Here is a 21087-nt window from a genome sequence, read left to right as displayed (position 1 = left end):
CCTGCGGCCAACGTCTTTGACCTCCACCTCGGCCGTCTCCTTCTTCCGCTCGCCCATTCTTTCCCACATCACAGCCGCAGCCCCGGCGCCATCATTACCATCAGATGCGTCCGCCGCGGCCGACCTTATCAGTCCTTCCTCCATCTCCCGCCACCCAGCCCTTGCCGGCTTCGCCAGCCAGATCCGCTGCGGCCCGCGCGCGACGATGGCCTATGCCACGCGCCTGATTCAGAAGCGCCGCCACGGCTTCTTGAGCCGTGTACGCACCAAGGCTGGCCGCAAGACGCTGGCACGGCGGCGGACTAAGGGCCGTAAGCGGCTTGCATACTAGACGGGAGGAGTGGGACAATGACAATGACAGTGTATGACTACGAGACGGAGGAGACGAGAATGGCGAGGCATAGGTCGCGTCACAAATGAATGCAGCGTCCGAAATTTTACTGTATAAAACATAAACGAATATACATCTCCATAATTCCGCCTTGGCCATGTCATATGTTCATGTGAGCTTTATATGAACAAAAAACACATGCGGACAATGCATGTCAAGGACACATGTCAAGGACACATGTCAAGGACACATGTCTACGGCCCTGTCAACCCACTCTCACAGGTCAGCGTGTCCGTGTAGCACGCCGTATGCAGCTGGTCGCTCGCTTCACCCAGCCAGATCGTGTAGCGTTCCGCGCTTGGCAGGCCGGGCAGCAGCCAGTTCTGCTGCACGACATCCCAGACACTCAGGTCCTTGCGCGTCAGCTGTAGGCTCACCGTGCCCGAGCCACCGGGCGCCAGCGTGCCTGTCTTGGCAAAGTCGCGGAGCTGCACCACGGGTGTGTCGTACGAGCTGCTGTCCGGAAACTGGACATAAGCTTGCACCACCGAGCGGCCCGAAGCACTTTTGCCCATGTTCCCCACTGTCACAGACACCGTATATGCCGCCTCAAACAAGGCCGGGTTGCCGCCTTGTGCGCCGCCAGCCGCGGGGCCTTTCTTCTGTGTCGTCGAGTAGCCGGCCGGGTAAGGGTACGTAGACGTGGCCGAGGCCGCAATGTCGGCTTGCGCGTCGGACAGACTCACCCACGAGTACAGGTAGCGCCAGATTGTAGAGAAGCCGGCTGGCATAGTTGCCTCCGATGCCGGTGGGATGGCGGATGAATACGACGGCGTGGGAAGTTTGGACGGCCGTGCGGCAGGCAGCGTAGAGGTCAGGGCCGTGCCGACAGAAATGGCCGCGTTGCTCATCGAGAAGTTGGTGTAGCTGAGGCCGTGGCCAAAGGCAAAGCGGGGTGCAATGTTGTTTTTCATGAGATAGCGGTAGTCAATGTACAGACCCTCGGAGTATGTGTCCTGGATCTGACCAAGCGCAAAGCCCCGGATGCCCAAGCTGGACGGATAGTCGCTCTCTTGCTTCGGGATCGAGTAAGGCAGGTGGCCACTCGGCGTCACGGTACCGTACAGGACATCGGCTAGCGATTCACCCGCTTCTTGACCGGGGAGATGAGCCACGAGCACGGATTTGACGGACTGTAGGTCGATCCATGCGTCCATGACGATCGGCCCCACGGTGTGCACAACGACAATCACATTGTCGTATGCCTTTGCCACAGACTGAACCAGCGCGTCACCACCATGCCAGGCCGACAAACCCGCCGAGTCGCGGTCGCCGTGGTTGCCCTCGACAGTATACTGGTTCTCACCCGAATCGGAGGAGATGAAAACTACTGCGACTTCGTCGCCGCTTTGCGAGGGTGGGAAAAACCAAGGCCAGCTGTCGTAGTTGTGGTATGTGACACCGCCAGTGCTGCGGTTCTTTAGTGCTGTGATCGGGTCGTCAAAGTACGGGTAGTTGGCTGTCCCGGAACCCCAGCCCATTCCCAGCGTGCCTGTATCGCATGACCGGTCGCCGCATGCGTTGGGACCGGAAGGATTGACGGCAGCATCGGTGCCAAACACAACCAGTGGGCGTGCAACACCCAACGGCAGAAGTGATCCCGTGTTTTGCAGCAGCGTAATAGCATCAGTGGCAACTTGCCGCGCAACGGTCGCATGGTCACCCTGGACGTCGACAAACTGGTTCACAATGCCGCTGGGCGAGAAGACAGCGCCCGGGTACAGCAGACCCGTGGCCGCATCGGTGTTGGAGGAGAAGTTTGGTGGCGGGTAGTCCTTGTCTTGGCCCATTTGATACCATGCCGCCACAACACGGGTTGCCATGTCGTTGATTCGGTCCATGGGTACCAACCCGTTCAATGCGGCTCTCGTAAGGTCGTACATAAAGTAGCTTGTGCCAAGCAGAGGGATCATCTCATCGCCGGGCATGCCCATGTCAAGACCAGCCAATGCGGACGCCACACCAGACATTTGACCGAGCCTACCGTGTTAGCTGGACTGTGACAACAAAATAAGAGCAGGCGGAGTGACTGACCAGTCTGACATGACGAATCCTTGGAACCCAAGTTCATCCTTCAAGAGGTTGTTGAGAAGGTAGCCGTTTTGCGAGCATGCCGAGCCATTGACGCCATTATAAGCTGCCATAATCGAGCCAGCACCAGCACGAACGGCCTCTGCAAAAGGCCACAGGTACAATTCATGAAGGGTACGGTCGTCTACACAGGTATGTCAGTTTGTGCGCGATCCCCAGGTCACCCATTCGTGAAACATGGGGCACGACGTGGCTTCGGTCGAATACTCACCAACATTCGAGCTGTAGCCGGGCATGATGACATTATACATGCGATACATTTCCTGCTCATACGCGATCAAATGCTTGACCGTCGCAATGACGCCTTTCGACTGCACACCTTGGACCGTCAAGGCGCCTCCCACGGCTTGAAGCACGGGATCGGCTCCGAAGGACTCCCAGTTGCGCCCTCCGCGTGGCTTGCGACCGAGCGGCCCGATGGTCGGTCCAAGGTAGACATTGACGCCCTTGCCACGAAACTCTTCGCCGATGGCTTGGGCGCGAGCCAAGATCAGATCCTTATCCCACGTTGCGCCAGTCGTGATGCCGGCCGGGAAAGCCGTGACATGATCTGTTGAACGAACGCCCAGAGCACTGTCCTGGAGACACAGCTGTGGGAAGCCGACGCGGAGAGCACTTCCTGTGTTTCCGACACAAGGGCTGCGGACACGTCGTTAGTATCGTTGAGCGTCATGGAATAACCAATTCATGTACGGCAGAGGCCTGTCACTCACCCTAGATACCATGTTAGCCTTCAAATCCCAGCGAAGAAAGTACAACAACATAAACAGAAAGTGGCTATGGGCTCAGTTCAAGCTCACCCATAAAGAAACCCGTGCCGGCAGTAATGTTTGTTTTCTCAGCCAGGATCATGGAGGACACAAGGGCCTCGGCCTTCTCGTACGCACTTGTCCAGTCGGACGTCCACCCGCCTTGTGGAGAAGGGTAGTAAGGTGCGGCAACATATTCGGGCGGCACGGAGTCGCGTCGGTGCACGGTAGCTCCAGACGCTGTTCGCGCCCAGGCCGCAGTGGCGGCGAGGGCAAGACAGGCGGAATTCACCATCTTGGTGCGGCGTAATCAAACTTTTGGCGTTCGGCAGCTGCGGTGTGATCAAGACTGACATTCCCATATTCCAATTAGAATCAACAAGCGAATCGGGCTGAAAAGGAAGTATATACGTACAACATATCTGCCAGAAAGTGGCACGCGTCACTGGTATGCATTCAGCCACAGAGTCGCGCACCCGGATCCCAGGTTGTTTTGAAGTGATCGCAATCGCAAGTATTCAGTCCATGTTCAGAAAATAAACTGAACGTATACACTCGGAAAAGAGTCTTGCACACAGGGCGGTACCAAGCCTGTTTAAGCCTCCCATTCTATCTTTGGGTTTTTTCGCATATTGATATCTACCGTCATTTGCGCGGAAGGAGATGAAGATCCCCATCCAAAGAGGAAATGAGGACCGCATTGACACAAACCAATGGCAGCCGACTATGCGACCTCAGCGGCGTTTAAGACATTGCCAACCATTGGCGCAATCTTCTCGGCTGCAAAGCACCGAGTCTGCTCCATAACCAGGTACTGGGGAGATCAGAAGACACGAAAAGTCTGAAAAGAAACGCCGACGGGCCGCTGCGATTGTAGGAGGCTCAAAGTTAATTACCCCCAAAGAAACTGCTCCGATCACATGGCGACACAAGCGACGTGCGACATGTTGTACTCAGTAGGTAAAATGGAAAAGATAGGCCAATGCAACTCACGTATCGTAATGTTTCCCCAGCGCGGGAGGAAGACAGGGTAGCCGATCGAGAAAGGAGCAGAGGCTGGGCAGATCTGGGGTCCTGGTGACGCTTTTGCGCCACGATTGACGTGCCAAAGATGCATTGACGTGTGCGATGTGCCTTTTCTATCTTTTCTGTTGGGCTGGCATCCTGTTATGGCGATACAACGGTATATCACAGGCGGTAAGGCAATCAGATAGGGCAATTAACCCGCGCCTAGCCCAACGGAACGACAACCAGCTTCAGCAGCATATCTGCCAGCTTTCCCCATTGCGACGTCTCCTGTCACTGTGTTGGTGGGGACGATGGTCGTTTCTTTACGTCGTTTGGTCTCCTGACTATGTGACTTTGTTTTCGAGGCTCGTTGGACGTTGTCCAAAGCATGTGCTTTCCTTGGCTTTTCTTGCTAATGTTCTGCACGTTTGTGAGAGAGACAGTTTCGTAAATGACTTCGAATATACAGGCCGACTCTGTTGACTGGCGTGAAGTAAAATCGTTGTTGATCAAGGCCTTCGTCACTTTTGGCGTCCAATCTGATGTGAAGCAGCGGGTGTGGATCGACGGAGAAATCCGACATGGCATCGGCCGGATCTCCCTGCAAGGCGATCCGCAAGTTTCCAATGCGGGGTGCACGAAAACAAGCCTCGGAAGCTGGTATCTGATCCTGATCGTGGCTTGTGATATTTCGGTTGGAGACGAAGGAAGAAACAGACAGAAACAAGTTTGTTGGTTGAGAAAAAGGGGTAGGCAGGCTGGGATGACGGGCCGTAATCGAGGAAAGCGCGACCCAAGAGTTGCCCACCGGAAAACGAGTGTAACTTCAAGAAGGTGCACAACATGCCAGGTAAAGAAACTACGATGGAGGCAATATCAATGTCCATATATGTAATTATGCAGCACCTAGAGCAGTTTTCTATAAAATGGCCTACTCACCGACCAGCAACTCATATTCTGTTGTCGGTAAAATAAATAAAACGTATATCAAAATAAGTCTGACAGACAACAGTTAACAAGTTTTGTTTCCGAGTTTTCAAGGAATAAAACAAGCCTCAATGGCCGATACAACGATACTGATAAAAGACATTTATACGTGTACATAATCTTGGCATCGCTTCACATCTATTTCTGACTTTCGAATGATTCGTGCATACATTTTTGTTTAGGTTTCATATAACAAGCCATGCAGTCCCGCGCACACCAGGGTCCATCGCCCATTCGTAAATGAACCAGCAAAAAACTGCAAAATCGACCAAATGCTCGTAGCCCGGCGCTTCTCCAAACACGCGCACACTCTGCTATTGCCGCTCGATCTTTACGCATGTCACCTCCAACGTTTCCGTGTCGAGCAGAACGACCTCGTGTGTCTCGGAAAAGACGGGCACGGCAACGAGGCGCACCGTCTGACCGTCGGTCCCGGTGATGATGCGGGTGCCAAATGCGGGCTGTGAGCCGGCAAAGTAGAGGTGGGGGCATGTGTCGAGGACAAACGGGTCGTCCTCCTGGTACGGGTAGCTCCAAAGTGTGTCTGGGGCGGTGGGTGCGGCGCAGCGCCAGCGACAGGTGGCCTCCATCATGCTGAGGCGGTCGTTGCCCTGAACGTACTTGTGGATGTCGTCAATGGTCTGGCCACTGGTGCCGAGGACGCGCCAGCCCTCGACCTCGCCCTCCCAGGGGTTGGTGACGGTGTCGAACCAGCTGGTCTGGGATGCTGCGGAGTCAGGCGGTGTCTGTGCCTTGGGCGATGTGTATAAGCGGGCGTGCGGGAACATGGCCGGATGGATGGGCTGCTGTGGGATGCTAGAGTTGGCCGGGTCGTTCGTGCCCGGCATCAGCGTCACGGGTATGGACGGCAGTAGTTCGGCCAGAAACTCGTCGAGAAGCGCACTGGGCACAGGGTTGTAGCTGCTGCTGTCATAGCCGTATTTCTTTTGCTGTGCTTGACCGCCGGCCGCGTCGCCTGTTGTTGTCGTAGCTGCCGGGGCAGCCGCCTTCTGGTCCTCCGGGTCTTCCGCTGCGGCAATGGAGTTGCCTGCAATGATTAACCGGCTGATGTGTGAGACTTCCTGCTGCGAATCGGGCGCCAGCGCCTCGCCCAGGAGGTATTCGAGCAGGAGTGATGTCTCGACCGCGGACGCACTGTGGGGGCCCGAGAAGTTGAGGCCAGACACAATCGCAACCTTCTTCCCGCCGCCACGCCTGCTCCCTGCATTCTCAACTGTGCCGTCCATATCGACATCGTCAGGGGCGCCGTTCTTACCGGCGTTGCCTTCGACCTTGGGCCGTTTTGCCGGTGGATCCTCTCCCGTAGCGTTTGCCACTGGCGTCGACAGCTCCCAGCGCTCGGGCTGTGGCGGTAGGTCCGGGAACATAATGTCAATGACCTCGAGTTCGCCATCTTCGTTCTCGGTGCCCATGACGGCGATAATGCAGCCGGTCACGAGGAGCACAGAACGGAGCGGCCGGCCGACGAGGCGGATGCGGCCCGAGTCGTCCTCGAGCATGATAGCGACGCTGCCGCGGCCCTCGGCCAGAACGTCGTCGTCGTCCTCGGGGACGTACTTTTTCACAGCGGACGGCTTGGACAGCAGCTTGTCCTTGGACACATCTTCGAGGATGCTCGGCTTAAAGGGCATGTCCATGTAGACGGTACCTGAGACCCAACAAAGCTCACCCTGCCGAACGTCCAGCACACGTTCGACCTTCTTGGCGTGCGTGCCGCCGACGACGACGTCGCTAAAGGCCTCGGTGGCGACCTTGTCGACGGCCGGTTTGATCTTGGCGAGGCGCAAGAAGTACATGTCGGCAAACTGCTGCTGGTACTGGCGGCTGTTTTCGAGGTGGAAGCGGTGTAGCGGGTGGTATGCCGTCTGGGTGCGCTCGGGCAAGGGCGCATCGTCACTGAGAGAGGAGAGAGAAGCAGGGTCAGTACATCAGTCGCAGACGAGACATGGAACAGCTCCTGACGTTTTGATTCGAGGTCTTTTTTTTTTTTTTTTTTTTTTTTTTTTTTTGGCTGCTGAATTGGTCGACGTACAGAGGCCCAGCTAGCAGGCTTTTGGCAGCATCAAGGGACACCATAGTGTACTCTCTGGCTAAAGTCGACTATAAGAAACGGAAGCTCGCTGTCGTGGTGGTGGCGATGCAACGGCGACGACTGTGAAAGACACGACAGGACGACTGACGATGATGCTGGAGGACGCGCTTTAGAGGGGCAATTAGACGCGCCTGAATTCGCGTTTTGGCGCACCCCTTAAGTGGCGGGAGAGTCCCCCGGCAGCCACTACAACTGGCCGTTTTTCAGGCCTTTCTAGGGGCTGCGCTTATTGGTTCCAGCATCGTGCGGGGCAAGGCTGGTGTTTGGGGACGTTAATTGCTCTTTCCTGGCGGACCGCAAGGCTGAGCTTCGCAAGAGGAGGGCACCCAAAAAGTGCCCGATAAGATAAGAAAAAAAAGTTCCTGCTAAACAAGAGAAACGCAAAAATATCGTCCGTCAAAACAACGCCCCGTTTCAGCATCACCGCCAGCGCCAACTCTGACCAGGTCCAGTCACCGGCCCAATCACGTCCTCTCCCGCCCAATTGACCACTCTCTACACACCTTCGGTTTCATCCAAGTCGACTTCCCACCCACGCCCCAAATGGCAGCCGCGTTCGACCGGTCCGACGAGGACGCCTCGGCGCAGGTCAAGGTCTTTTTTACGACCACCGAGCAGGATGCCGACCTACAGCTGCCCGAGTCCAAGCGCCCGCTGATTGTGCCCGCCGACATCCGCCGTTATGGCCTCTCGCGCATCCTCAACTCCGAGTCTATGCTGGCGACCGACCGGCCCGTCCCTTTTGACTTTCTCGTGGACGGCGCCTACCTCCGCACGACGCTCGAGGAATACCTGCGCGACAATGGAATCTCGTCCGAGACGACGGTGACTCTGCAGTATGTGCGCAGTCTGGTGCCGCCCGTGTTCGAGGCGAGCTTTGAGCACGACGACTGGGTCAGCTCTGTGGACGTTTCGCCGTCGGTCGCTGGCGCCTCCGGCCGGCTGCTGTCGGGCTCCTACGACGGCCTGCTGCGGCTGTGGAATGCCGCCGGCCAGGTGACGACGATGTCGACCGGTGCCGCACAGGGCGGCCACACAGCGGGTGTCAAGGCAGCACGCTTTGTCACGGCGACGCACATTGCCTCGGCGGGCCTCGATCGGACGGTTCGCATCTGGAAGTACAGCGCGGCGGACGACAACGAGGGCGGCGAGGATGCCGTGATGGCGGACGATGGCGGTGTCTCGTCTTCTGCAGCCCCTGCGCTGCTCAAGCCGCTTCTCGAGCTGTACGGTCACAAGGGCAGCGTCGATTCGCTCGCCGTCGACGCCACGTCCAAGCGCGTGCTTTCTGCGTCCGTGGACGGCGGCGTCGGTCTGTGGTCCATTTCCAAGTCGTCGGCCCCTGCAGCCCCTGAGTCGCTGCTGCCCGGTGCCGGCAGCGCGGCGGCTGCCACCAACAAGAAGCGCAAGATCTCGTTGGCGTCGGGTGCGACCTCGGACGTCCCCCGCCGCGGCGCCCTGGCGCTGATCCAGGCGCATAAGAACGCCGCTGCCACGGCCGCCATCTTTGACCCGCGTGACCGCACTGTCGCCTACTCGGCCGGCCAGGACCATGCACTGTGCACGCTCGACTTAACGACGGGCCAGGTGGTCAGCACTGTGGCCACGTCGCACGCGCTGCTGTCTCTGTGTGCCGTGGGCTCCAAGTCCTCGTCGGGCGGCGGCGGCAGCGGCAGCGGCCGCCTCCTGGCTGCTGGTAATGCGGCGCGCAATGTTGTGCTCGTGGACCCGCGCGCATCCGTGGCCACGACGGCTGTAATGACGCTGCGAGGGCACGTGAACAAGGTGGTGGCACTGGCAGCGGCACCGGACAACGAGTACTCACTGGTGTCTGCGTCGCACGACGGCACGTGCCGCGTCTGGGATCTGCGGAGCAGCCGCAAGGCTGTCGACGACGACGCGGCCGCAGCGCCGAGCAATGGCGAGAGCGCCGGCACATCCAATCTTACGTCCGTCAGCGAGGCTGTCTACGTCATCGATCGTGAGGGCCGCGAGGGCAAACGGCGGCCGCTGGCCGGCGAGGGTGTCAAGGTCTTTGACGTTGCCTGGGATAAGACCTGGGGCATTGTCAGCGGTGGCGAAGACAAGCGGGTGCAAGTCAACCGGGGACGCGACGTTGTGGCGTAGTAAGATGATAATGTGGGAAAAGTTATTTGTTTTGTATTTGTGCATTGTTTCTTCATCTGCAAATTTGGGAGTTTTCATATTCATTGCTGTTTAGGAGTTTTGATCATAGATTTTCTGAAATTAAATATGCCTCTATTTCTTATGCGACGTTTGCCATACATTGGGTATATGTATCACGTTTTTCGGAAGCCGGTCGAAGCTGAGGCGCTGGCGGGACCGACTGTGTAACCGCTGGAGCGTGCAAGGCCCGAATACTTCTTCATCAGAAAGTCGCGCGGCATGTGTTCCAGCAGCTCATCCCGTAATCGAGTCTTGACGTACGGCAGCGCCTCGAGCTGCACGGCGTCGAGGATATAGGAGACGACGGTATTGGTCTGCAACGGCGGGTCGCGCAGCAGGGCAGCCAGCGTCACGGGATCCAGTTCGTCGTTGCCGTGCCACAGATGGTAGGCACGCAACGATGCCGGCCGCGCTCGCACAGTTCGCCCGTTGCTGCTGGCCGTCGCACGATAGCGAGCGATCCACTCTTCAGCTGCGACGATGCGCGCGTCCTTGGTCTTGGATGGCGTGGCCGGGCTTTTGGGCAACCTTGGAGACTTGGGGGTCTTGGAGGTCTTTGGTGTATCCGACAACGAAGGTGCACTTGCGGTCCGGGTCTTGCCTGGTGTGGCAGGAGTTGCCGGCTTGTCTTCCTCGGCCTCGAACTCAATCGTCGTTTTGGCCTTATCCAAATATTCGGCTGATAACTGTGCCGGCGATACGCCAACGTCGCCATCTACGGCCGGCTCTTCGGCCAGGTCGTCAGCCGCTTCTTCGCTTGTCTCTTCAGCCGCAGCCGGTGAGGCCACAACGCCACCAGCGAGCTTGATAGGCAGGTTCAGTTCAGCAAAGGCCGGCCGTGGTGGCTTCGGGTCGAGACTCTCTCTCTGCATTTCCAAGACGGAGAAAATTTGAACTGCTGCATATGCATCGGAAGCGGAGTCTAAATTGTTAGGATAGGAAACAACGGAATATAAGAAATGTGTGTGTTTTCGTCGACTTACAGATAATCTGGTCCATCTGCAGCGGTTTAGACCAGTCGCTGGCCCGCACGTCCTGGCCCTTAAACATGGGCAGGCGCAGATGCTGTTGCACTTGTGATGACAGCGAGACCAGTTTCTTGTTGATGAGACTGGTCTCCCCCGATTTCGAGTACGTAACAAGCTTGTGCAGGTGGCTGAGCTCCACGACGCCGCGCATGTCAACATTCAAAAACTTGCGCATGCGTGTCGCGTCGCCCCGGATACAGACGCCGGCCTTGATGGAGCTTGCGTCCTCGAGGATGCGGCGCAGCTTAGGCGCCATTAGGTCGTCCTTGGCTGGGTACAGCGACAGGTGAAAGAGACCGATGCGACTGGGACTGGCGAGCTGCACGAGGCACACGTTACGGCGGGCGCTATCCCACCGCGTAGCGTTTGGCATCCACTCGAGATCGAAGCCCAGAAGGGGCTCGTCTAAAAAGTACTCTTGACACACACGCTCTGTTGTGAGCTTGCTCTTGCAATAATGCACCTTCACGGTTGTGGGACTTTTTTTAGCTGCGTTGGTGGCAGCATCGTCACTGTTGTCGGCTTTGTCGTCGCCCTTCTTATCGGTCTGAATATTTCGATACAGCGCGTACGACCAGTAGGACTCTGGACTGCCTTCTGGTGCAACGCGGGCAGCGCGAAACAGGTCGTCGGGGACCTTGTAGTCTAAATTTGTTTCCGGTGACGTTTCTGGTGCTGCAGCTGCTTCTGTTGCTTCTGCTGCCTCTGCTGCCTTTTCAGTCTCGGTCGTTACTGTCTCCCTTGCCCCCGTTTGTTCTTTTGTCCTGGTCCCGTTTTTTGTGTCGCCGAAGGTCTCCCTACTAAGCTTATCCTCAAACACGTCTGCCCTTTGCGCCATGCTGTGTATCGCCTGCTTGGGGCTAAACCGTATCGGCATGGTCGTATGTACAAAATGGGTTGTGGCCTGCTGCGCAAAAGCAACCGCTCGCCGTGGTGACTGCTGCGCAAGCGGCGATGCGGCCACTCGAGGTACAAGCTTACGAGGTGTTGTCGAAACCGAAGCTGTGGCTGCGGCGGACGACTTGGTCTGTGTCTGAGTTGTTTCCGACACAGGAGCGGTCGCAGTCACTGTTGCCGTTGCAGCTGCAGTTGTAGCCGTCCCCGAGGCCGTCACCACGGTCGATACGCCGTTCGAAGCGCCGAAAACGATGCCGTTGTCGGGCCGCCATAAGCTCCAATTGGGCGGCATCGGCGCTGCGCCATTATTGGGCGTACTTGGCGAGCCCATCGTCAGGGCCGGGGACAACTGTCGCGTAGAGAGAGACAGAACGCGGCTCGAAGTTGGCGCAACCGTCTTGGGAACCGGCTTGTCGACGCGTCGCAAGATCACGGTGCCATGCCTGCCCATGGGGAGTGAGAGGGAGATATGGGGAGAGAAACGAGACTGGGCCGATGGGAAGTGAATCGACGAGAGTCCAGAGGGAGTGCGAGAGTAGATCTCATATCCCGCCGGGGGCGGCTCCACAGATGGCGGTGGGATTGAAGTACGGACAGCAAGTGACTAGCTGCTGCATGCTCGAGAGTACCACAGTTTTCCAGCAACCAGGAAGGACAGCGCAGGTCTAGGCAGTCGAGGTGCCGAAATGGTGTGAAGGAGTCTCGGAGTGTTGTGCCTTTCAGTGGAAGAGTTGCATGGGGGGAGATGTGTTGTTGCCAGGAGGCTGGTTGGCAATAAGTGTGTGTGGGGAAAGCTCACGCAGCCGACTTGACAGGGCAGGAGCGATCCGTTGTGAAGGCAGCCACGGATAATGGGCAAATAACACCAGAAGGTATATAGCAACAAAATGGAAAACTGCACATGTTTGTAAAGACGAAAGCAAATACAAAAGAAGTGTATTCAAAACAATACGCAGACATACACCAGACACAAGTGACAAGCGTGTGAGGTTGGCGCTGCAAGCAGCTCCTGCCTATTCTATTCTCGAAAGCCCCTAGATCGGCTGTTGGTGGCAATGCCGTAGCGCCTGCCGTTATAAAGTCCGATAGTAGTCATGACCTCCAACAAAAATCATTTGTTCATGGACGTGTAGCTCAGTGGTAGAGCGAGGGATTGCAGATCCCTAGGTCAGGGTTTCGATCACCCTCAGGTCCTCTGAATATTTTATTTTTTTTGCGCGTTTTTACAATCTTGCCAACGGTCGGAAATGGCCGGCAACGGTCTAAGATTTTGTTGGTTATGGTATCCTCAATTTTTTTGTCACTCCAAGAACGACAATTTGGTAGTTTCGTGCATTCTGTCTCGTTTTAATGTTCTTGTAAATCCCTTCGTTGCTGGCGCTTTGTGAGGCAAGCCCACGAGCCAGTTTGAGGCCCACTTTTTTGCGGTTGAGTGAGCGGCGCGCGATTGGACAGAGGGGCAGTTTTGGCAGGCGCGACAGCGACATCGATCCTTGGAACCAGAGCTTCATCAAACCACAGCGCAAAACGGACGCCGACGACGATTCGTACACGCCCGCGCAATAATACGTATCCTGCTTCTTCTTTTTGAGATACATATACTCGCAGCATCGCACGCTCTCCTTTACAAACACAGACTGCCGCAACCATGGCGTCGCAACTCCTCCCTCTCGGTCCGTCATCTCATCTCATCTCCCTCCCTTTGCTCAGGACAGCAACAAAGCGAGCGCGGGTGTGCGGCGCACACTGGTTCGTATAGACTGGCAGCTAACATATCACAGAACTCATCGACAAGTGCGTCGGCTCGCGGATATGGGTCGTTATGAAGGGCGAGCGCGGTAGGTTCGGTTCTCATACAGATGCGACACGAAGCTGTAGCAGACTGACTCTTTCCTACAGAATTCAGCGGCACGCTTGTCGGTTTCGACGACTACGTCAGTAAGTATACTGTGCTGTTCTCGCCAGGTGTGTTTGTGTCGAAGGCTGGCCCGTCAAGCTAACCACTTCACTCTAGACATGGTCCTCGAGGACGTAACAGAATTGTACGTCTTTGACGGAAGAACGCGCTGATTTGCTTCAATCATTAATCGCTGCTGACACACCTTATTTAGTGACTACTCGGGCGAGCAGACGAAGCTGGCCAAGATCCTGCTAAACGGCAACAATATATGCATGGTACGTCGACCTTGGCAGCCGTTGAAGGCTCATGTTTTACAAGACATGGAGATGGCATCCAATCTAACTATGAATATAGCTGGTTCCCGGTGGCGAGGGCCCGGTATAAGGAAGATAGTATGGCTGAGCAGGTCATGGCCACGGAGGACTTGGCACAAGTCGTACCAATGTGCAAAACGGAGTTTGATATCAATATTTTAGACCAAAACGACATAAGAATTACCAACAAAAGTAAGGAATACATCAATTTGCAAAAAAAAAAAAAAAAACAAACGCTTGCCCAATACAGCTTGTACATTTCAGTCAGTCCGTTGAATAGACGTTTTGTTGCCGATGGTACGCTTTTAGTTGATGTATCTATCGAGGTACAATTATAGTAGAAAACAGAAAACAAAACAAAAAAGAGAAGACAAGAACTAGCCATGCATGGTATCCGTCTATTAAACATGCCACCTCGATTGTATCCCACACCTCTTCATAAACAAAACAGAAAATATAAACAAATGAATGCTGGCACAGTAGAAAAAAGGACTCCGTACGCACAAGCACGAACGACAAAACTTTAAAAGCAACGACAAACGACGAGAAAATCGGTGTCATCTTCCGAGAAATACCGGCGAACTCTGCAGGCGGGGGCAAACGACCAGGTGTCATGGCTTTCTCTTGAACGTGAACGGTTTTGCTTTAGGATTAAGCTTTGAGGAAGAGTGTTTCGGGCGAAGCGGGAGAGTTGCGAAGCCAGAGTTGCTAGCATTTGTCGGAGGAAACGATCCCGACCTCAAGGCCGAGGCAGGGTGTTGCTGGGGATGCGGAGGTGTGTCGAAAGGCCAGGCCAGTAAAACTTCAGTTGGTACTCCCAGGGTGTAAGTGGGATAGACGGCCACTTGTGCTTCGGATGCTGTGCCTTGCCTTTGTGAACGGTGGTAAGAGGCTACCGCACTCGTGGAGCTAGATTGGCCCAATGGTCGGGCTTCCTGTTGATTCGCAGATGGTTGTGAGACCTGGAGGTTCACTGGCATGTTTCTTGGACGGCTTCGTGAATTCGCCTGGAGCGATTCACTCCCAATGTTGTTTGGCCAGTTGCTGTAATGATATCTGTTTCGTTGGCGCTTCACGTGTCGATCGTTCTTTTCTTGACCATGATGATGATGTTGACGTCTGGGTTGCTGAAAGGCTGACTAAGCCGATGGTTGGAAATGGTGGGCAGCTTGCTGAGGCATGGAGCCTCCTGGATGTAAAAATGTTGCTTGATGATCTACATGGGTGGGACGCGCCGGCTGTTGCATTCTGGGAAAAGTAGCGCCTTCCGCAAAGCTATTATTGTAATATGATGTAGGTGGAACAGAGGCGTGTCGGTTGTCGTAGCAGTAAGATGGGTTGGGAAGCTGTGGGCGGCCAAGGCGCAATAACGTTGTCAGAGTGTCCTGGCTAAGTTCTAATTCGCCGGCTTGTTGTTGTCGTATCTTTGGAAACAACCTGGCATTAGGCACCTTGTAGTCCAGGGTTTTGGGGTCGAGTGCTGCTGTCAGATGAGGCAACGCCGATGGGATGCCAATCATCGCCCTTTTATAATTTGAGAGGTCACTCTAATATCCCTCGTACCCGCCTTGCGCCGCAACAGCCGCAGGCTGGAACGCGCTGCGCCCTTGGCCCTGCAACGCGGCAGCCTGTTGAGCGGTGGCAGCGACCTGCTGCTGCTGCTGCTGCTGATGCTGTACGGCGGCTTGCTGGCTGTGCTGGTGCTGCAGGATATCGTGGAACCAAGGGTGCTGGAGAGCGTCATGTGCGCTGATGCGGAGCTCGGGACGCAGCTGCAGCAGACGCTGTAGCAGATCGATGCCCGTAGCATCAATCTGCGGGAGGATCTGGCGCAAGTCCTGCGTGGCATAGCGCGGCGCAGTGGCCTTGTACTCGGGGAACTGGCTGATGCCGGGCCAGTTGTGCTCGGTGGGCGTTCCCATGATGCGGAAGATGCGCAGCATCTGGTCCTCGTTGGTGGTACCCGGGAACAGTGGGCGGCCGGTATACATCTCGGCCATGATGCAGCCCACGGACCAAATGTCAATGCTCGTGTTGTACGTGCGGCTGCCGAGCAGGACATCGGGCGCGCGGTACCAGAGGGTGACGACCTCGTTCGAGAAGGTGTTGACAGGGATGCCAAAGGCGCGGGCGAGACCGAAGTCGCCAAGCTTCAGCTGGCCCTTGCCGTTGATGAGCAAGTTCTGGGGTTTCAGGTCGCGGTGGAGGACACGGTTCTGGTGGCAGAAGTCGATGCCCTTGAGTAGCTGGTACATGAAGGACTTGATAAGCATCGGCTTCAGGGCACCGCGCTCGCCGTTGGTGTCCATGTACTTCTTCAAGTCACCGTCCATGTACTCGAACACAAGCATCAGCTTGCTCTCGGTGTGAATGACATCGTGCAGCGCAACAATGTTCTCGTGCTTCAGCTCCTTCATGAGCGAAATCTCGCGGATAGCAGTCGACGGCGTTCCCTCCTCGGAGTCGAGATGTATTTCCTTGAGCGCGACAAACTCGCCGGTATGGCGGTTTCGACCTTTAAAGACCTGGAAGGCGACGGGTTAGTAGGCAAGTTCGATATAGCAATGAAAAACACAGCCAAGAGAGAACATACAGTAGCATAGGTACCTTCGCCCAGCTTCTCCAGCTGCTGGAACGAGTTCAGTTGGCGTTTGCCGTCCATCTTGACGTCTTTTGCTTCGGCTGTGTATTCTTCCACCCCGGTGGCGGTCGGGTATGTGCGAAAATGAGGCACTGCAGGGGGTTGGCTGGGAAGGCCAAAGGTGCTGGTCTGAGGGCCGGCGGGTTTGCGGTATACGTTTGCAAGGTAGCTGCTAGTTGAGCCTACAGTGTCGTCGTCGTCCGAGATGTCGTCGTCGTCGTCTTCGTCACGGTACCGGTCGGATCCGAACGTGGCAGCGCCCCCAGCAGGAGATGTGGTTGTCGTTGAGGGGATGGATGTTACAATGGTGGTCGTTGTGCGGCTCGGATCAAAAAGAACGTCACCAGGCGAAACACTCTCGACGAGGGCGGCGAGGTGGGATACGTCGGCGTCCGGCGTTGGTCGGGTTGGCGTCGCCAGCGTAAAGAGCGACGTTGAGACTACCGAGAGACGGGCGTTGGCCGATATCGACGATACGAGAGGCCTAGACCAGAACGAATGGTTGCAAAGTAAGTGATGTTGGTGGGTGCGGTATGGAAAGGAGAAGAGAGGAGGGGGGAAAGAGAAAGGAGAAGAAAGAGTCGAGGCGGTGCAATACTCTGCAATAAAGGCGAAAAGGCAGGAAAAGCGAGCTAATAATCAAGTGGAAAGGAAAGAAGACGATGTGCTTTGGAGCTGTGGAGGAAGGCGTTGTATATTGGTGGCGGTTAAACTGGCAACAGTAATAGTCAGTTGAGGCAGGGAAGGCACGACCGGCCAAGGGAGGGATAAATCTGATTGGTATGCACGCAGGTGAAGGAAGGGACAAGGGCCATCGAGGGCTTCTTGCCTCGTCTGGCCTCTGCCAGTGCTTTAGCGCGGACTATCGCTTGGGCGAATCGCAGCCCTTGCTGTGATACAGGTGCTTGCGCATGGAGACAAGGGAAAGAGACAGGGCGGCAGGCGGAAATCTCCACTTAACTGGTGTTGCCTAGTGGGGTGGGAGTCAGTTAAAATACTCAGCCTGGAATGCAGGGCGAGACAAGGCGTCGGATCGCGACTTCCCTATTCGGTTGTCGTTTGACTCAGACTTGCGTCTGGGCCCACACACCGCCACCATCAAAATACACTACAAATACAGGCCGCAGGGAAGGAGCAAAGGCGGCATCTGAAAGGCTGCTAGTCATAGTGTCAAACAGCATCTTACACATAAGACGTTCAAAATACAAAAAACCTCAGCGGCCTGATCACTACCAACGCGGTACGGGGTTTAATCGTACTTGAAAACACCATCAGAGCTTACTCTCCCTCTGGGTGTTGTATTCTTGTTGGCCTCTATTTCTGCTCCTGCTTGTTCTCTCCTCTATGCTAAACGATCGTAACAAGGAAAGAACATGGACAAAAAAAAAAAAAAAAAAAAAAAAAAGGAAGGCGCGGATGGACATAAAGCAGAAAGATGCGAAACACAGCAAAAGATCAATGATAAAACAAGATAAAAATGCAATAGACATGATATCTAGAAATGAAATTAAAACTGCCTTGATGACCGGTAACCAATACCAATGACCAATGACCACTTTATATTGACCTCGAATACCCAGCGATAATCACTCCCAGACCATATTATATATATAGATATATATGACACAAAAAAAAGCAAGGCGCCCAAGAATAAAACAGGAAATGGATACAGGGTGAAACGACATGAACGGTGGTATTAGGAGAGTGCAGAGGCTGAAGCTCAACGCTTGGGCGGCGAGAAAATGGCACGCGTGTCATCCATAATCATGCGCTCCGTCAGGCTGCGCGGCGTGCCGGACAAGAGGTTGAGCTGCTCGCGGCCGCTCAGGCTCGAGAACTCGGCCATGTTAGCGGGTGCATGAGGCTCGTGGTCGTGGATACTGCCGTAAATGGAGTTGAGGGCACCCATTTGGGCAGCCTGCTGCAGGACGCGGGGATCCTTGACAACATTGAAAAGGTCGATGGGCTTGCCACGATACGATCCAACGGAGATGGACGCAGGACCTGGGGATGACGGCGGCTCTGGTCCCGATTCGCCGTCCAGCTGGCCATTCCGCCGGGCTGCCGACAGGGACGACGCGAGTGCTGACTCTCCATCCCCACCGTCGCGGTTGGCAATCGGCTTGGACCGGTTGAAGGCGAGATGGTTGGAGTCGAGGCCGTCGGTGCCGATGCCCAGCGCAGTTTTTTCTGCTTGGACGAGATCCTTGTCGTTAACAACGGGCGCATCGTCACCTTGGTGCTCCACGGTGCCATCATCGTTGGCCTCCTCGTCTTCCGCATCCTCGTCTTCCTCCTCCTCGCCAAAGTGGGTGTTGACGTCTGTCACGCGAGCCAGTGGATAGCCCACAGTACCGTCGTCGTCTTCGCCGTTCACGTCGTCCGGTTCGAAGCCAAAAAAGTCGTCGTCTTCTGCAGCAACCGCGTTTTTACGACTAGCACCGTTGGGAGCAGCGTACGTGACTTGAATGGCCTCGTTCCGCGATGTGCTATGCTTCGGACGAGTACTGTTGTCGCTACTGCTCTCCGGTGTCCTGCCATTGGCAGTCGTAGTCGATGCTGGTGCTGTCGACGCGGCTGGAGCGAGCGGCCGCGTCGTCTTTCCGCGCGACGCGCGCATAGCAATAAATCCATCGTCACCGTCGCTGCTGGACTCGCTGTTGTAGCTATTGTAACTGTTGTAGCTGTTGTCGGCACCAGCGCTATTTCCATAGCTGGGGCTCGGGGCGTACTCGCGTTGTTCCACTGTCGGCGGTGACGACGCTTGTTCGCGCTGTACTCCCGCCGGTTGGTACGCTAGATTACGGTTGGCTTCGGTGGCCGCAGAGAATTCGGCGTCGGATGCGCGCGCACTGCTGCCCGCCGAGTTGCTGCCGGCTGCAGCCGCAGCCGCGGCAGCCTCAGCCGCAGCGGCATCCGCCTGTGGATCAACGACGGTCCAGTTGGCCGGGTCTTCGAGGGACATTTTGGAGAGAGCGCGCAGGCGGTCAGAGGAAGACACCTTGCGCGACAGCGGCACAAACTCTTCTTCGTCGTCGTCAAGGATCTGGCTGTGGCGGCGACGTGGTTGTGGTGGCGAAGTCGGTGGTTGGTGGGAAGTGGAAGAAGAGGAAAATGGGGACGAAACAGAAGAATAAGAAGAAGCGTTATCACCTGGATGTGACTCGTTTTTTGATTGCGCGCCAAATCCTTGGAAAGGTGGCGTTGTTTGGTCACCTGCTGACACCGCTGAAGAGGATGTCGATTCAAATGGTGGTCCAGCGGCTCCTGTCTCAGCCTCGTTTCCAGGCAGCGACGAATGAGACAGGGGCGTTGACAGGGCTGTCGCGCCCAACCCCAAACTCCCGTGCGCAGAGCCCAGTCCACTTGAAAACGCGCTTGAACCGGCCGCTGCATTTTGGTAATGGCGACTGTAGTCATATACATTCATGGAATGCCCCGCGTCATGGCCACTCCGGTCGTCGTGCATCAACCACGACAGATCCTGCTCGTGGTCCCTTGGTGGCGACGACGTCGGGAGCACCTCTTCGCCGTTGAACGAAAATCGCACGTGGCGGGTGTCCGACGGGCTGTCGGCGTTTGCGGGCGTATTAAAAGTGGGTGTGTTTGAGCGCGTGGAAGAGCGCGACGACGAATAGCTCGAGGTTCTGCGCAGCGCACTCCTTAATTTCGGCTCCGAGGCTGGCGTAGACGGCTGGGGTGGTGTTGCAGCAGCAGCAGCGCCCGCCGCAACGGTGCCGGCTGCTGTCGCCTCAGTAGCCCCGTCGTCTGCTTCCACCTTGGCAGTCGCAGCCTCGGGAGTCGCGGAATCATCGGCCACAGCAGCACTGCCGTGGGCAGTCTCGGTCTGATCACGTTGCGTGTTCGCATCGCTAGACCGACGGTCGTAGGACCAGCTATCCAACAAGGGAAGGAAGGGTGGCGTGAAGACGCCTCGGAAGTCGTCGTCATGCGCACGCAGCGAAGGCGAAGCCTCGGCGGGGCCTGTCGGTGGTCGTCTCGGGCCCTCCTTGGGCACGCCGGATGTGTGGTAGAGGACGGGGGGTGGTGAGGCGGAGCGGCGCGGCAGAGAGCGGGCGTGGGGTGGAGGCGCCAGAATGGAGCGGTTGTGGTCGCCGGCATCGTCGCCGGCATTGTCAAGAAATCCAGCATAGAGCGCCGGGTAGGACTGTGCCACCTTGCCATCGGTCGCGCTTTTGAGGTCGCCACCGGGGCTGCCTTCAATGGCTTCAGCGACGGCCGCGACAACAGCCTCGTCAGCAACAGGCGTTAGCAGGTCGACGGCGTAGCGGCGGAATTCGTCGGCACGTTCGCGGCGGTAGGCCACGACACGGGCATCAAGCTGAGTTAGTTTAAGCCGCAGCGCCGCGACAAGGCGGTCTCGTTCTCGTTTGTGGTCCATGGCCGTCGTGAAGGCGCCGTGGAAGAAGAAGAGGAGGTCGTGGTAGACGAGAAAAGCGTCATTGAGCCGGGAAGGAAGCTGGAGCGGTCGGCGGTATCACAGCGCGTGGGAGAGGATGCAGGATGCAAGAAGAAAAAGAAGAGCAAAGAGAAGGCCAAAACAAAAGAGAGCAAGGAAAATATCGAAGCCGAATCAGGTCGAGTCCGAGGTTGCAAAAAGGCCAAAGCCCGGCGCAATAGAACGGCACGAGACGACAGCGGCGGTGAATGGAAACCGTTGGGTAGTTTGGGGAGCCGGGAGGGACGAAAAGAGACAGCGACCGAACGGACGTAGTGCGCCTGGGCGTTTGTTTCTGGGGTCCCACGATTGGGGTTGTCGT

At 56.2% G+C, this 21087-nt stretch overlaps 8 protein-coding genes and 1 non-coding gene across 9 annotated transcripts; 3 read left to right on the top strand and 6 right to left on the bottom strand.

Moving 5' to 3' along the window:
* Window positions 1-100: 100 nt before the first annotated feature.
* On the bottom strand, window positions 101-2361 carry SPBR_06735 (uncharacterized protein; the record flags this gene model as incomplete). The annotated part of the gene is made up of 2 exons (XM_040764991.1): window positions 101-327; window positions 606-2361. The coding sequence occupies 2 exons, from the start codon at window positions 2359-2361 to the stop codon at window positions 101-103; spliced, it is 1983 nt and encodes a 660-aa protein (XP_040616353.1).
* A 258-nt stretch (window positions 2362-2619) lies between these two features.
* Window positions 2620-3526, bottom strand: SPBR_07669 (uncharacterized protein; the record flags this gene model as incomplete). The annotated part of the gene is made up of 2 exons (XM_040765923.1): window positions 2620-3101; window positions 3283-3526. The coding sequence occupies 2 exons, from the start codon at window positions 3524-3526 to the stop codon at window positions 2620-2622; spliced, it is 726 nt and encodes a 241-aa protein (XP_040616352.1).
* A 2014-nt stretch (window positions 3527-5540) lies between these two features.
* Window positions 5541-7323, bottom strand: SPBR_06984 (DNA polymerase delta subunit 2; the record flags this gene model as incomplete). The annotated part of the gene is made up of 2 exons (XM_040765239.1): window positions 5541-7143; window positions 7280-7323. 2 exons carry the CDS (start codon window positions 7321-7323, stop codon window positions 5541-5543), a joined length of 1647 nt encoding a protein of 548 aa, XP_040616351.1.
* Window positions 7324-7882: 559 nt separating this feature from the next.
* Window positions 7883-9466, top strand: SPBR_07117 (ribosome biogenesis protein YTM1; the record flags this gene model as incomplete). Its single annotated transcript, XM_040765371.1, has 1 exon — window positions 7883-9466. The coding sequence occupies one exon, from the start codon at window positions 7883-7885 to the stop codon at window positions 9464-9466; it is 1584 nt and encodes a 527-aa protein (XP_040616350.1).
* A 173-nt stretch (window positions 9467-9639) lies between these two features.
* Window positions 9640-11902, bottom strand: SPBR_06734 (3 -5 exonuclease helicase; the record flags this gene model as incomplete). Its single annotated transcript, XM_040764990.1, has 2 exons — window positions 9640-10421; window positions 10510-11902. 2 exons carry the CDS (start codon window positions 11900-11902, stop codon window positions 9640-9642), a joined length of 2175 nt encoding a protein of 724 aa, XP_040616349.1.
* A 672-nt stretch (window positions 11903-12574) lies between these two features.
* On the top strand, window positions 12575-12646 carry SPBR_09544. The gene has a single exon. It is a non-coding gene; the product is annotated as a tRNA-Cys (tRNA).
* Window positions 12647-13099: 453 nt separating this feature from the next.
* On the top strand, window positions 13100-13735 carry SPBR_07861 (U6 snRNA-associated Sm-like protein LSm5; the record flags this gene model as incomplete). The annotated part of the gene is made up of 6 exons (XM_040766115.1): window positions 13100-13124; window positions 13233-13289; window positions 13351-13389; window positions 13466-13493; window positions 13563-13626; window positions 13706-13735. The coding sequence occupies 6 exons, from the start codon at window positions 13100-13102 to the stop codon at window positions 13733-13735; spliced, it is 243 nt and encodes an 80-aa protein (XP_040616348.1).
* A 1477-nt stretch (window positions 13736-15212) lies between these two features.
* On the bottom strand, window positions 15213-17472 carry SPBR_06736 (negative regulator of the pho system protein; the record flags this gene model as incomplete). The annotated part of the gene is made up of 3 exons (XM_040764992.1): window positions 15213-16190; window positions 16259-16790; window positions 17393-17472. 3 exons carry the CDS (start codon window positions 17470-17472, stop codon window positions 15213-15215), a joined length of 1590 nt encoding a protein of 529 aa, XP_040616347.1.
* A 554-nt stretch (window positions 17473-18026) lies between these two features.
* On the bottom strand, window positions 18027-20708 carry SPBR_06610 (uncharacterized protein; the record flags this gene model as incomplete). Its single annotated transcript, XM_040764866.1, has 2 exons — window positions 18027-19356; window positions 19531-20708. The coding sequence occupies 2 exons, from the start codon at window positions 20706-20708 to the stop codon at window positions 18027-18029; spliced, it is 2508 nt and encodes an 835-aa protein (XP_040616346.1).
* Window positions 20709-21087: the final 379 nt, after the last annotated feature.

This window comes from Sporothrix brasiliensis (assembly GCF_000820605.1).
Source record: "Sporothrix brasiliensis 5110 chromosome Unknown Cont20, whole genome shotgun sequence".
Classification (NCBI taxonomy): domain Eukaryota; kingdom Fungi; phylum Ascomycota; class Sordariomycetes; order Ophiostomatales; family Ophiostomataceae; genus Sporothrix; species Sporothrix brasiliensis.
This window is presented reverse-complemented; position numbering and strand designations above follow the sequence as displayed.